The 11,838-nt window shown below is 40.2% G+C and overlaps 1 protein-coding gene across 1 annotated transcript; it reads right to left on the bottom strand.

Annotated features, from left to right (window-relative positions):
* Positions 1–384: 384 nt before the first annotated feature.
* Positions 385–1,258, bottom strand: LOC131706576 (proteinase-activated receptor 3-like). Its single transcript, XM_059007920.1, has one exon. It carries the CDS (start codon positions 1,249–1,251, stop codon positions 385–387), a length of 867 nt encoding a protein of 288 aa, XP_058863903.1. The 5' UTR covers positions 1,252–1,258.
* Positions 1,259–11,838: the final 10,580 nt, after the last annotated feature.

The following is an 11,838-nucleotide window of genomic DNA, read 5'->3' on the forward strand; positions in this document are numbered from 1 at the left end:
AGAGGGTTTATTTACAATAGAGAGGCACGCGGCTTTCACACAACAAAGACTCCCTGAAGTTACTTTAAGAAATCAGCCCATAAAGAGCAGCATTAAACAGTTAAAAATCCCTTATAGAGCAATTACCTTAACATGACATTTCAAACTTGTAATGATGTTAGCAACTGCTCTGAGTTGGTCTGAGGGCTGTTTCTTAAATAATGACTTTCATTTATATTTATGTATTGCCTGATTGAGGTGCTTGTAGCTGTTTTGAAATTTACAGCACAAATCCAAGTTGCAGTCTCTCCTGGCTTCCCTATTCAAAACATCTTAATAGTTAAAGGATGGACACATTTAATTTGAAGCTGCTTTCTCTACAATGGAATGTGTTTGCTGTTGACTTCATGGACTGGGGCTCAGTGCTATACAGCACATCCCATTGCATGGAAACTGCACACAAGACAATGCACCCACATTAGACAGGTAGAGCAAAGCCTCTATGCAGCTCCTGGGGATAAAAAGGCTATAGCATACTGGACTTATATAACATTGAAATATCATAGGATTGAAATATGACTGAAATGGGAAGATAGCTACTAGTGGGAAATAGGAAACAAACACAATCATTAAAATGGTAAAAACCATCTGCAAGGCTTTCTTCTTCATGGGATGGATCTCATCTCTCCCCGGTGCAGACTTCCTCAGGACCCTCAGGATAGAGATGTTACAGAACACCATGACAATAAACAAGGCAGAAATGACACCAGAGACTGCATATGTAGAGAATTCAAAGCCTGTTATACTTAGGTAGATGGAGAAGGAAACAGTAATAACCCATGCCACAGCACAGCACAGGACCCTATATGTGAGCGACTTGAGCCCCAGGTAGGTGACTGGATGCACCACGGCCATGTAACGCTCCACACAGATACAGCAAAGGAACAGAGGACCCCCGATCACATTCAAATTATATACAAACCATGTTAAATAATTAACAATTGTATCGTTTAGAAAGTAAAAATTGTATATATCAAGGGGTGCATTGAGGCAAATCAAAGTATCCATGACAGCCAAGTTCATTATGAACACCTCAGAAGATGAGATGGCAGTTGTTTTCCTCAGTAAAATCCACAGCACTGTCACATTGGCTGGCAATCCCAGAATAGCAGTTAGAGCCTCTATATTCAACCAGAATGCAAACCCAGCTGGATTATCTCTACATTCCAGGTCAAATCCGGTACTAAGAGCTGTGGTGTTGTTGGGGACCATGGTAGAGTTTGTGTAGAAAGAATACATTGTGCATTGAATGCGCCAACAAGGAACTGGGTTTCACTGGCCAAGAGTATCTGGTGAGAGAAAGATGAAAGATGAACAGCACCCATACAAGATCTCATTGCAGTGTAACACTGTTGAGTGGGTCATAGTGACAAGTTCATTTTACTGTATTGGATTTTTCATTGTTTAGATTTTTTATATTGGTTGTTTGTACATAGTTGCTTTTTATAAAGTAAGCCTGTGGTTACCAGTTAGTTTTTCCATTATGAAATGTCACACTGATAGGAATAGTTCACTTACAAAGCAACCTTAACTTTGATATAAAACAACACAGCTTTAAAGTATACATCAGATATACTAGGAGACTTTTTCTGTTCACACTTGATAGTCCTTAAAAATCATTCTGGATATAGAGATGAAGGCCATCTCCTTGTCAAAGCAGTCCTGTCGATGCAGGCAAATCACAACCAACAGCATTCAAGTAACATACGTTTAAGATGGATAGCAATTGTGAAGAAATTGCTAAATACTTGGGACACCTGTAGAGATCTCTATGCCTCTAGATTTCTTTTAAGAATAGTGCACTGAACAGTATATATAAGCCACAAATTCTCTCTTACCACAATGTTAGGATGTTTTCAGCAAGCAGCAGCTCCCTAATATCTTCCACAAAGATGCATCAATGAGTAAAACCCTCTCTGTTTGTATTAGAAACAGATAATGAACTCCAGGGACAAGACTGAGTCTATCTAGTAGGGTAAGCCACGCCCTCATATTTCCACCTTCTTAAATGTACTGTTTAAAATATTCCTGTGCTTAGCCACCACTAGGTGTGTGCTGCCCCTTTTCAAAGAGAATGGATCTCAATTGGGCAATGTTCCAATTATAAAACAAGGCCAGTAGAACTGAGCTCATGTGGGTGTCCAAACATCATTCTGGATCCACAGTGATTTCCACATTTTTTACAGTGTTAGATGGAGTCAAAAGATTCCCATCAAAGGATATTTCATAATGAGGTGATTTAGTTGGGTCTGGAGCACACTATTGGCATCTCTGTCTTATTGGGATTTACCTACATACAATTTACAGCCATCCATGACTGGATTTCACTGAAGCACTAAGACCGCACAGAAGTCACCATCTCCGAATGATGGAAGATAGCAGTATATTCAAGTATCATCTGCATTACAATGAAATGCAAGGTTGCACTTGTTAATAATGGATCCCAGGAAGAGCATATTGACACTGAGAAGCAAAGGACCAAGTGTTGAGCCTTGTGGAACTCCATAATTCACATCACCTGTCTCAGAAGAGTACTGGCCCAGAGACACAAACTGGCATTGATGTAATACAGGGGTTTCAACCTTTTCCTGAAACAGTCTGGAGGTTTCAGCTCAAGTACCCATTTACAAGTTTTGCTCAAGTGAATGGCACAACAGTTGCGATAAAATGGAGAATAAGCTGATTAAGACATTTCTTTTTTTCCCTGTTTATTTAATAAATAGTTTATGTCACAACAGTTTGGGTGACAAAGGGCTGGGTTAGGACAGAATAACAAACAATAGGCTTACTTCTTAAAATTTTTAATTACATGTATTTGGATGCACAGAATTAAAAGACAAGTATTTGGGAATCTCTTTGGAAACAGTCATGTTTGCTTTCTATTTCGTAAAGTCAGTATAAATAATACAAAATGTTTATCATGTTGCCATTTACTTCCCATCTCCGCATTATAATGTATGCCATTTATTATTATGCTGGTTTCAAGCCCTTTTCTTTAACCACTGGACCACACAACCTACTTTAAAATGTTTACAATATCAAAAACCTCAAGATAAAACTATAATAACTACTAACAATGATAAACGTTTCTATAATTATTATTATTATTATTATTATTATTATTATTATTATTATTATTATTTATTTATTTATTTATTTCTTAGCAGATGCCCTTATCCAGGGCGACTTACAATAGTTACAAGATATCACATTATACATTATACAAATATCACATTATTTTTTACATACAATTACCCATTTATACAGTCAGGTTTTGTTTTTTTCTATTAAAGCCAACATAAAAATGATCCAAAGGGATTCGGTGTAACTTTCTGTCACTTTGCACTTTCTGTAGACTCTTGTGTTTTCTTCCTTTGTTTTTCTTTTGCCAGTAGGAAATGTATGTGTAACCCAGGTTATTTTGTGCTTGTGAGATGATCCCTAAGTAACCAGAGTTTTCATTGCAGTCCATACTTTATTGATGGTCCCTTATAGAAAGAAACGTCTAGAACTTTTTTTCACTTCCCATTCCTTAGCGCGTGGTAAGCAGAAAAGACAAGAAGGCGGCCTAGAGATTAAAATAACAAGAAAAATATTGAAAAATATTGAGTAATTCTTCAAGATTATAGGAAATAGAATACCAGAGAGTAATAAGTCACGATATTATAAAAGATATAAGTAAAGGAAAAGAAACAAGGGAAAACTTGTATTATTTTTTTCTGAATTTTTTATTTAAGAATGTACGTAAAATGCACACAGTAACATGTAACTAGATACAGTAAAGTTTTTTGTAAAGAAAAAAGAAAGGATATTGCAAACGATATTATTTGTGTATTGGTAGTTTTTTGCTGAGTGCAGGTTGCTGTTATTTTTTGGTTCTTGCTTAAAATAAATAATAAAAATGCAGCGGAATGCATTTTTTATAATTTTGTCTTTTTGAGGATGTATACTACATATGTTTTATGCCTTCAGGAATATACATATATAAATGTATGTATATAATGAAAAAGAAATAAGATTAAAAAAAAAGTTAACTTTTAAATAAGTTGCAGAAAGATTGTAGTTTTTTATCTTCTGTTCTGAATAATAGTAACAAAATGAATGTGATTTGTTTGATATGGATTGATGATGTATTAACCGGTTAAAGTGATCTGCATTAAATAAATTGTCCTGTACAATTTTGTACAGGCTGGTTTTCTGTTTTTTGAGATTTAAGAAGATCCCAGAAGTTTGACTGCTACAACTTCAGCCAACTTCGACTGTCTTCAGTGTCATTCCTGCTTTATGAGCAAGGACAAACCTTGAAAACCAACACTGCTCCAACTTGGCGGGTGGTAGGAAAAGTTAAATAAAGTGCACAAAGACTATTTTTTTTTTTTGATACTTTATTTTTATTTTATTGAGATCTCAATTCTACTGTTATTGCGCATTGTATTTTTTTGAAACTGTATTGAAATACAAAGAAAAGTTTTGGCCAACTGATCACATGAGTCCCGTTGTTCATTTGGATTGTTTTCTAACCATTCTATATATTTTTTTCCTTGAGCATTGAACCCATAGGGTACAACTGGACTAGATAACCAGCCTCCTTTGAACCTAAGATTCAGATAAGGATTTGATACCTCTATTAGAACCGTTGCTTACCTTTAAAAGGTTAAGTACTGTGTTACATATAGAAAAAAGTGGCGAGCCAGCAGCCAGGAGCCTGGTTAATTATTATTCTTTCCGACCCTGTGATCAGTTGATGCTATTGTATTTTTTGTTATTCCTGTATTTTTTGCTATTTTGAGATACGAGTATTGCTGAAAGTAACAATGGATCTTTGCAGTCGGTATGGTGTGCATGGTAAGAGTTGTCTGTTCATAACAGGGGTAGATTCAAAATATTCAGATGAAGAGATAATTGCATTTTTCTAAGTTAATGGGGACATTTCTAAGTGTATCAAAATCGATGATGAGCCTAATCAGCCAAATGGAAGGGTCTTAGTGCAATATACATCAGAAAGCGCAATAGATACAATTGATCCAGATAACCTTGGTAGTCTACCCAGTCCTAATAACCTCACTGTCTTTTGGCACGTTAGGACAATACAAGACATATGTCAAGAAGAGTTGAGCAGAGAGTTAGCCCAAAGATATCTAGAAGAATTAAAAGTACTAGCTGGAACTAGCAAGGTTGGCTTTGTAAATGTGTTGGAGCGTGAGCTTGCACGCATTCAGTCTAACATTGACACTGCACAGGACGGTGGTGGTGCCCCAACAGTACATAGCCTTACATCACATGATGAATGCATGTTGAAACAGAAGCTACAGAGCACCATAGACCACATTCCGCTCAACGGAGCCCACTTCTTCTTAATGAAGGTGTCTTCAATCCCCCTGGTATTCAAAGAGTGGTTGTTGAACATGTGATAAAAAATCATTCAGTCTCACCATACTATGGCCATGTCACAAAGACGGCCGGAGTGGGTGGCGTCAGACCAGATGCAGGAAATAAAACAACAGAGAGGTGTGGTTTGGTGGAGCTGAGCGAATGCTTTCGCTCAGCATTTAATAAACAGAACAGAAAAATAAAAAGGTTGAACAAACAAACACAAGCACAAAACAGGACACGGCACTATACGCCAAAATAAAAAGACAAACAAAACGAACTATACCGACAAAACACGGTGAGCAGATTTTACTACTTATCACTTTTTACTATTACTACCTCCGTCTCCTATCCCGTTCTCCACTCACAGAACACACAACCCCGAGTGAAAGAAATGTGCATCTATATATACTGTTGTGCTGGGATTCAATTACTAATTAATTATTCACTTGAATCCCAGCACGTGAATTAATTCTGTGCAACCCCGTGCTCACAAATTACATTTAACCAGCACGTGAAGTGATTTGTGCCCTCCTCGTGCCTAAATACAAATCTACATTTTTAAATACACGTGAAACACAGACCCGTTTATATCCCGTGTACCAATGACTATACACCAACATTAACACAAGCAACATACAACACATAACACACAAAATACACACAGGGGCGGGCACTTCATCACAGGCCAGAATAAAATTCGTACTTTTTCAGGCAGGTTGCCGAAACCAAATGGAGAAGTTGATTATGATACCTGGCGCATGCAGGTTGAGTTAGTGTTATGTGACTCTTCTGTTTCTGATAGACATAAAGTAAGGAGAATGTTGGAGAGTCTGGTGAGCCCCGCTGCCGATATAGTTAAGCCTCTTGGTAGAGATGCCCAACCAAGTGCATATCTAGACCAGCTAGAGTCAGCTTTTGGAATGGTAGAGGATGGAGAAGAGTTGTTTGCAAGATTCTTGAATGCAAATCAGAATACTGGTGAAAAGCCATCAAATTATTTGCAAAGGTTGCAAGTTCTTCTCACTAAAGTTGTTGCAAGAGAGGGAATCCCATTGGCAGACTCTAACAAGCAGCTACTCAGACAATTCTGTAGAGGCTGTTGGGATCAGGCAATAATTCTTGTACTTGAGTTGGAGCAAAAGAAAAGCAGTCCACCTTCGTTTTCTGAATTGTTGCTATTACTTAGGACAGAGGAGGATAAGCATGCAGTTAAACAGAACAGAATGAAGAAACATTTGGGAAATTCTAAGGCTGCATTACACGCGCACACTGCTTATGGCATGTCTCCATGTGACAGCGCAAACTTGGATTCTCCCTCCACAAAGAATAGTTTAAGTGAAACTGAAAAACTCGCCAAAGACGTGGCTAAGTTACAGAAACAGTTTGCTTCTTTAAGAAAGAGACAAAGACCGCAGATAGTTGCAAGACCCATGACAAGTCTAAGGAGAGTGTTATTGAGGGTAGCAGTTTGGGTACTGGTGCCACAAGTTTGAAAGTTGTTGTGAATGCTTCACGCATGCCTAGGCCCTGGTTCTGCTTTAAGTGTGGTGAGAATGGGCACATTGTTGCTCGGTGCTGTAATGATCCAAACCCTGCAGTCGTCAGTCAAAAAAATAAAGAGCTTAGGGAAAAACGTGATAGATGGAGAGCTCAGCATGAATCCCCTCCAGAAATGTCTTTAAACTTGTAACAGCTTCTGTTGCGGGACAGATGGGAGCTGAGCGAGTCGATGGATACCGTCCCATGGATTCTGGAAGCGGTCCAGAATGCGTTGAGAAAAATAGAAAACAAGCTGACAAGGACAATCAAAATGTTTCTTGCTCCAATTATAGTGATCGTGTTCTACCCTGTGTACTTGTAGGGCCCCGTTGCACTGCTTCAGTTTCTATTGAGGGAGTAGCATGTGAGTGCTTTCTTGATACAGGGTCCCAAGTCACAACTATTTCAGAGACGTTCTACCTGAATCACTTGTCATCCTTCCCTGTTCAACATGTAAACACCCTGTTTGAAGTCGAAGGTGCAGGAGGACAGTGTGTTCCTTATCTAGGTTACATCCAAGTCTTGATCTCATTCCCAAGTAGTGTCACTGGTGTAGAAGAAGAGGTTTCGTCCTTGGTTTTAATTATACCAGACTGCCGCTTCAACAGTCATATCCCTCTGCTGGTTGGAACAAATGTTTTGGACAGACTGTATCAGAATGGTGTAGAGAGAGAGGGATGTGATTTCTTGCAAAAAGAAGACATTAGTCGTGAGTGTGTCCAGCTTTTCCAACATGTGGCTCAGAGTCACTTGAACGAGGGTAAAGTCAGTCAAGTTAAATTGCTTGGGCGTCGACCTATTTCAATTCCAGCAGGACAGAAAGTTTGTGTTTTTGGTAGTGTGAGAGTCAGAAATATTTCTCAAACTTCATTTTTCATTGAGCAACCTGAAGCCTTTCCATTGCCAGGTGGAATTCTGATTGAGAGAGCCCTCTTAGACATTCCCTATGAGACTTCAAGCAAGATTCCTGTTGTTTTGAGAAACAGTACAAACTACTGCGTTACACTGCAACCCAGACGTGTGATAGCTGAGATGTTTGTCCCTCAGTATGTAATGCCTTTGAGGTCTGAGCATTTTGCAACTTCTTGTAGCACGCAGACTGTAACCAGGAATGATATCCAGAGTAACAATCTGACTTTCAACCTTGAAGGCTCATCCATCCCAGAGGAGTGGAAGAGACGAATCACAGAGAAGCTGAATTCAATGCCAGAAGTGTTTGCTACTGAGGACTTATCTCATGGTCATACCACTGCTGTGAAGCACCGGATACGACTCTTGGATGAAACTCCTTTTAAGGAGCGACCCAGACCCATACATCCTTGTGACAGAGAAGCTGTTAAACAACATCTCAGAGAACTGTTGGATGCAGAAATTATCAGAGAATCTGAAAGCCCCTTTGAATCTCCAATAGTAGTAGTAAAAAAGAAAAATGGTAAGATCAGACTTTGCGTAGACTACAGGAAGCTGAACCAACGAACCATTAAAGATGCTTATGCACTTCCCAATATTGAAGAAGCATTCTCGGCTCTTAGTGGTGCAAAGTGGTTCTCTGTCATGGATCTCAAATCAGGTTACTACCAGGTTGAGGTTGCAGAAGAAGACAAGCACAAAACAGCTTTTGTGTGCCCATTAGGTTTTTGGGAGTTTAACCGCATGCCCCAAGGTGTTACAAATGCACCAAGCACATTCCAACGCCTAATGGAGAAATGCATGGGAGATCTACATCTAAATGAAGTACTTGTGTTTTTAGATGATATAATAGTTTTCTCCAAGACATTAGAAGAACATGAGAGCAGACTGCTGAAGGTCTTAACCCGACTCAAAGAGTATGGCTTGAAGTTATCCCCTGACAAATGTCAAATTTTGAAGTCATCTGTGAAATATCTTGGACACATTGTGAGTGCTGATGGGGTTCAAACAGACCCAGAAAAGATCTCCGCTTTGAAAGATTGGCCTCGTCCCAACAAGAAGGAGCTGAAATGTTTTTAGGCTTTGCAGGCTATTATAGGCGTTTTATTGAGGGGTATTCTACAATAGCAAAGCCACTAAACTGCTTGACTACTGGTTATGTTCCACCTAGAAAGAGAGGAAAGACGTACAAGCGGGACAGGATTCCAACTCCTGTAGGTTCCAACTTACCCCTTGAAGAGCAATGGACTGAAGAGTGTGAATCAGCTTTCAAAGCCCTGATAGACAAATTGACCTCAGCACCTATCCTTGCTTTTGCCAATCCAGAACTCCCATATGTTTTGCACACTGACGCCAGTAGAGATGGACTAGCTGCTGCCCTTTATCAGGAGCAGGATGGGAGACTTTGAGTAATAGCCTATGCTAGTAGAGGGTTATCTAAAAGTGAGAGGAACTATCCGGCCCACAAGTTAGAGTATTTAGCGCTAAAATGGGCTATTGTTGAGAAGTTTAATGATTATCTATATGGTAATGAATTCACAGTTGTAACAGACAACAACCCCCTAACTTATGTGTTAACCACAGCAAAGCTTGATGCAGCAGGGCATCGCTGGCTAGCAGCTCTGTCAACTTACCGGTTCAACATAAAGTATAGGGCTGGAAACACCAATCAAGATGCCGATGGCTTGTCCAGACGACCTCAAGACCCTCCACCTGAGGACGATGCTTTCTTGCAAGAAAAAGGAAGGATTGAAGAATTCAAGCAACGAGTACTAAATGGAGGAGGTGAGACATTTTCTGAAGCGGCTATATCTGCCTTGTGTCAGCGTTATTCTGTGGAATTCATTGAATGTGAGGATTCTCAAGGGTCTGAGATTCCGACATTAGCTGAGTCTTTAGCCGTGAATGCCAGTGCAATACCTGACCGTTTCATTTGCCCAGGACAAAATTCCATCCCAGGGATGACCCAAGAAGATTGGCACCGATCCCAAAGAGACGATCCATCTATTGGACGGATTATACATTTCATTGAAACTAAGAGTAAGCCCACCTTCAAGGAGGTTAGTACAGAGGCGCCAGAAACTAAATTGTTTCTGAGAGAATGGGACAGACTTGAATTGAGGGATGGTGTACTCTTTAGGAGGTGTTTGGACCGAGGAAATGTCAACTACCAATTGGTCTTACCTGAACAGTACAGAGAAAGGGCCCTTGAAGGTGTTCACAATGAAGTAGGTCACCTCGGCTTTGACCGTGCTCTTAATCTCGCTCGTGCCAGATTTTTCTGGCCAAAGATGGCCTCAGCAATAGAGAGAAAATGCCACACATGTGAGCGCTGTGTAAGAAGGAAGGCAAGAGCTGAGAGAGCTGCCCCGATGGTAAACATCCTAACCAGCTACCCCCTTGAACTTGTTTGTATGGATTACCTATCTCTTGAACCTGACAACCGCGACACCAGGAATATTCTGGTAATTACCGACCATTTCACGAAGTTCGCTGTAGCAATACCAACTAAAGATCAAAAGGCTAGGACTGTCGCCAAGGCTTTGTGGGAAAATTTCATCGTCCACTATGGTTTTCCAAGTCGACTCCACAGTGATCAGGGGAGAGACTTTGAGTCGCATACCATTAAAGAGCTATGTTCTTTGATTGGAACCCAAAGGGTGAGAACTACACCATATCATCCTCGTGGAAATCCAGTGGAGAGATTCAATAGGACTCTCTTAAGCATGCTGGGAACCTTGGAGGAGAAAGATAAATACCACTGGAGAGACTTTGTCAAACCACTTGTTCATGCATACAATTGCACGAGACATGACACTACAGGTTATTCACCTTATGAGCTGATGTTCGGCAGACAGCCTAGACTTCCTATAGACCTTGTTCTTGGAGTTCAACCAGAGTGTCATGGCTGCAAAACACACTCGGAATATGTGAAGAATCTCAAACAGAGACTGGAAGAAAGCTATGCTTTAGCCTCTGAAAGCTCTCGGAAGATGGGAGAAAGAAATAAAGTCAGATTTGATACGAAAGTCAGAGCAGCAGCCCTTGCTCCTGGTGACCGAGTTTTAGTTCGGAATGTCAATATCAGAGGGAAACACAAGCTTGCTGATAGGTGGGAGCCTACCATATGTGTTGTGGTGAAGAGAGTGGCTGATGGTCCAGTCTACATTGTAAGATCAGAGAAAGGTGATAGTCCACATTGCACACTTCACAGAGATCTTCTCTTACCTTGTGGATACTTACCTTTACCAGAGACGCAAGAGACTGAAACACAGGATGATCAACCTAAGAAAAGGAAGTTGAGACCTAAGGAGAAAACAGGCTTGCAAAGTACAGAAGAGCTATCTGATAGCAGTGAGGATGAAGCGATTATTCTCTTTAGGCCAACTCTAGAGTTCTCTACGAAAAGTCCTTCTTTACCTCATGGCTGTACTGAGAAAGACGAGACCATTAACCAACAGTGCATTTCAAGTAAAGAGTGTGACCAACACACCTTGGCAGAATTAAACCCGGATGCATCCCCATTTGTTCCTAAATCTCCAAGTCCTCCATCGGAAGATCCAGATGAGGTGAATAACGGAGTGCATTCCACTTTGCCTACTGAACTGGTTAATTGGCCAGTGGAACTTGAATGCAATCCTGCAGAACATGATGAATCCCAAGTACAGAGTGTGGGTGAAATCACAGAGTTAGAGGAAGTAACTACTTCTTATTCCGAGCCTCAAGTTGAGGAAGAAGAACATCAACAGGAGACGAATGCTAGTGACCCCACTGAACTTAGAAGGTCCAGTAGAGAAAGACAGCAACCTGACCGTTTGTTTTATGAGGAGTTTGGGAAACCTTTGCTGTTAGTTGTTAATTCACTTTTTGAAGGATTAGGAAAAGCTCTTATTCCACCATTGATTAACTTGTCCCAGTATCAGACTCCAAAGCTAAAGTTGCATGCAGGGACTCATGCGGTTTAGAGGGGGAGAATGT

This window comes from Acipenser ruthenus, chromosome 36 (genome assembly GCF_902713425.1).
Source record: "Acipenser ruthenus chromosome 36, fAciRut3.2 maternal haplotype, whole genome shotgun sequence".
Lineage (NCBI taxonomy): Eukaryota > Metazoa > Chordata > Actinopteri > Acipenseriformes > Acipenseridae > Acipenser > Acipenser ruthenus.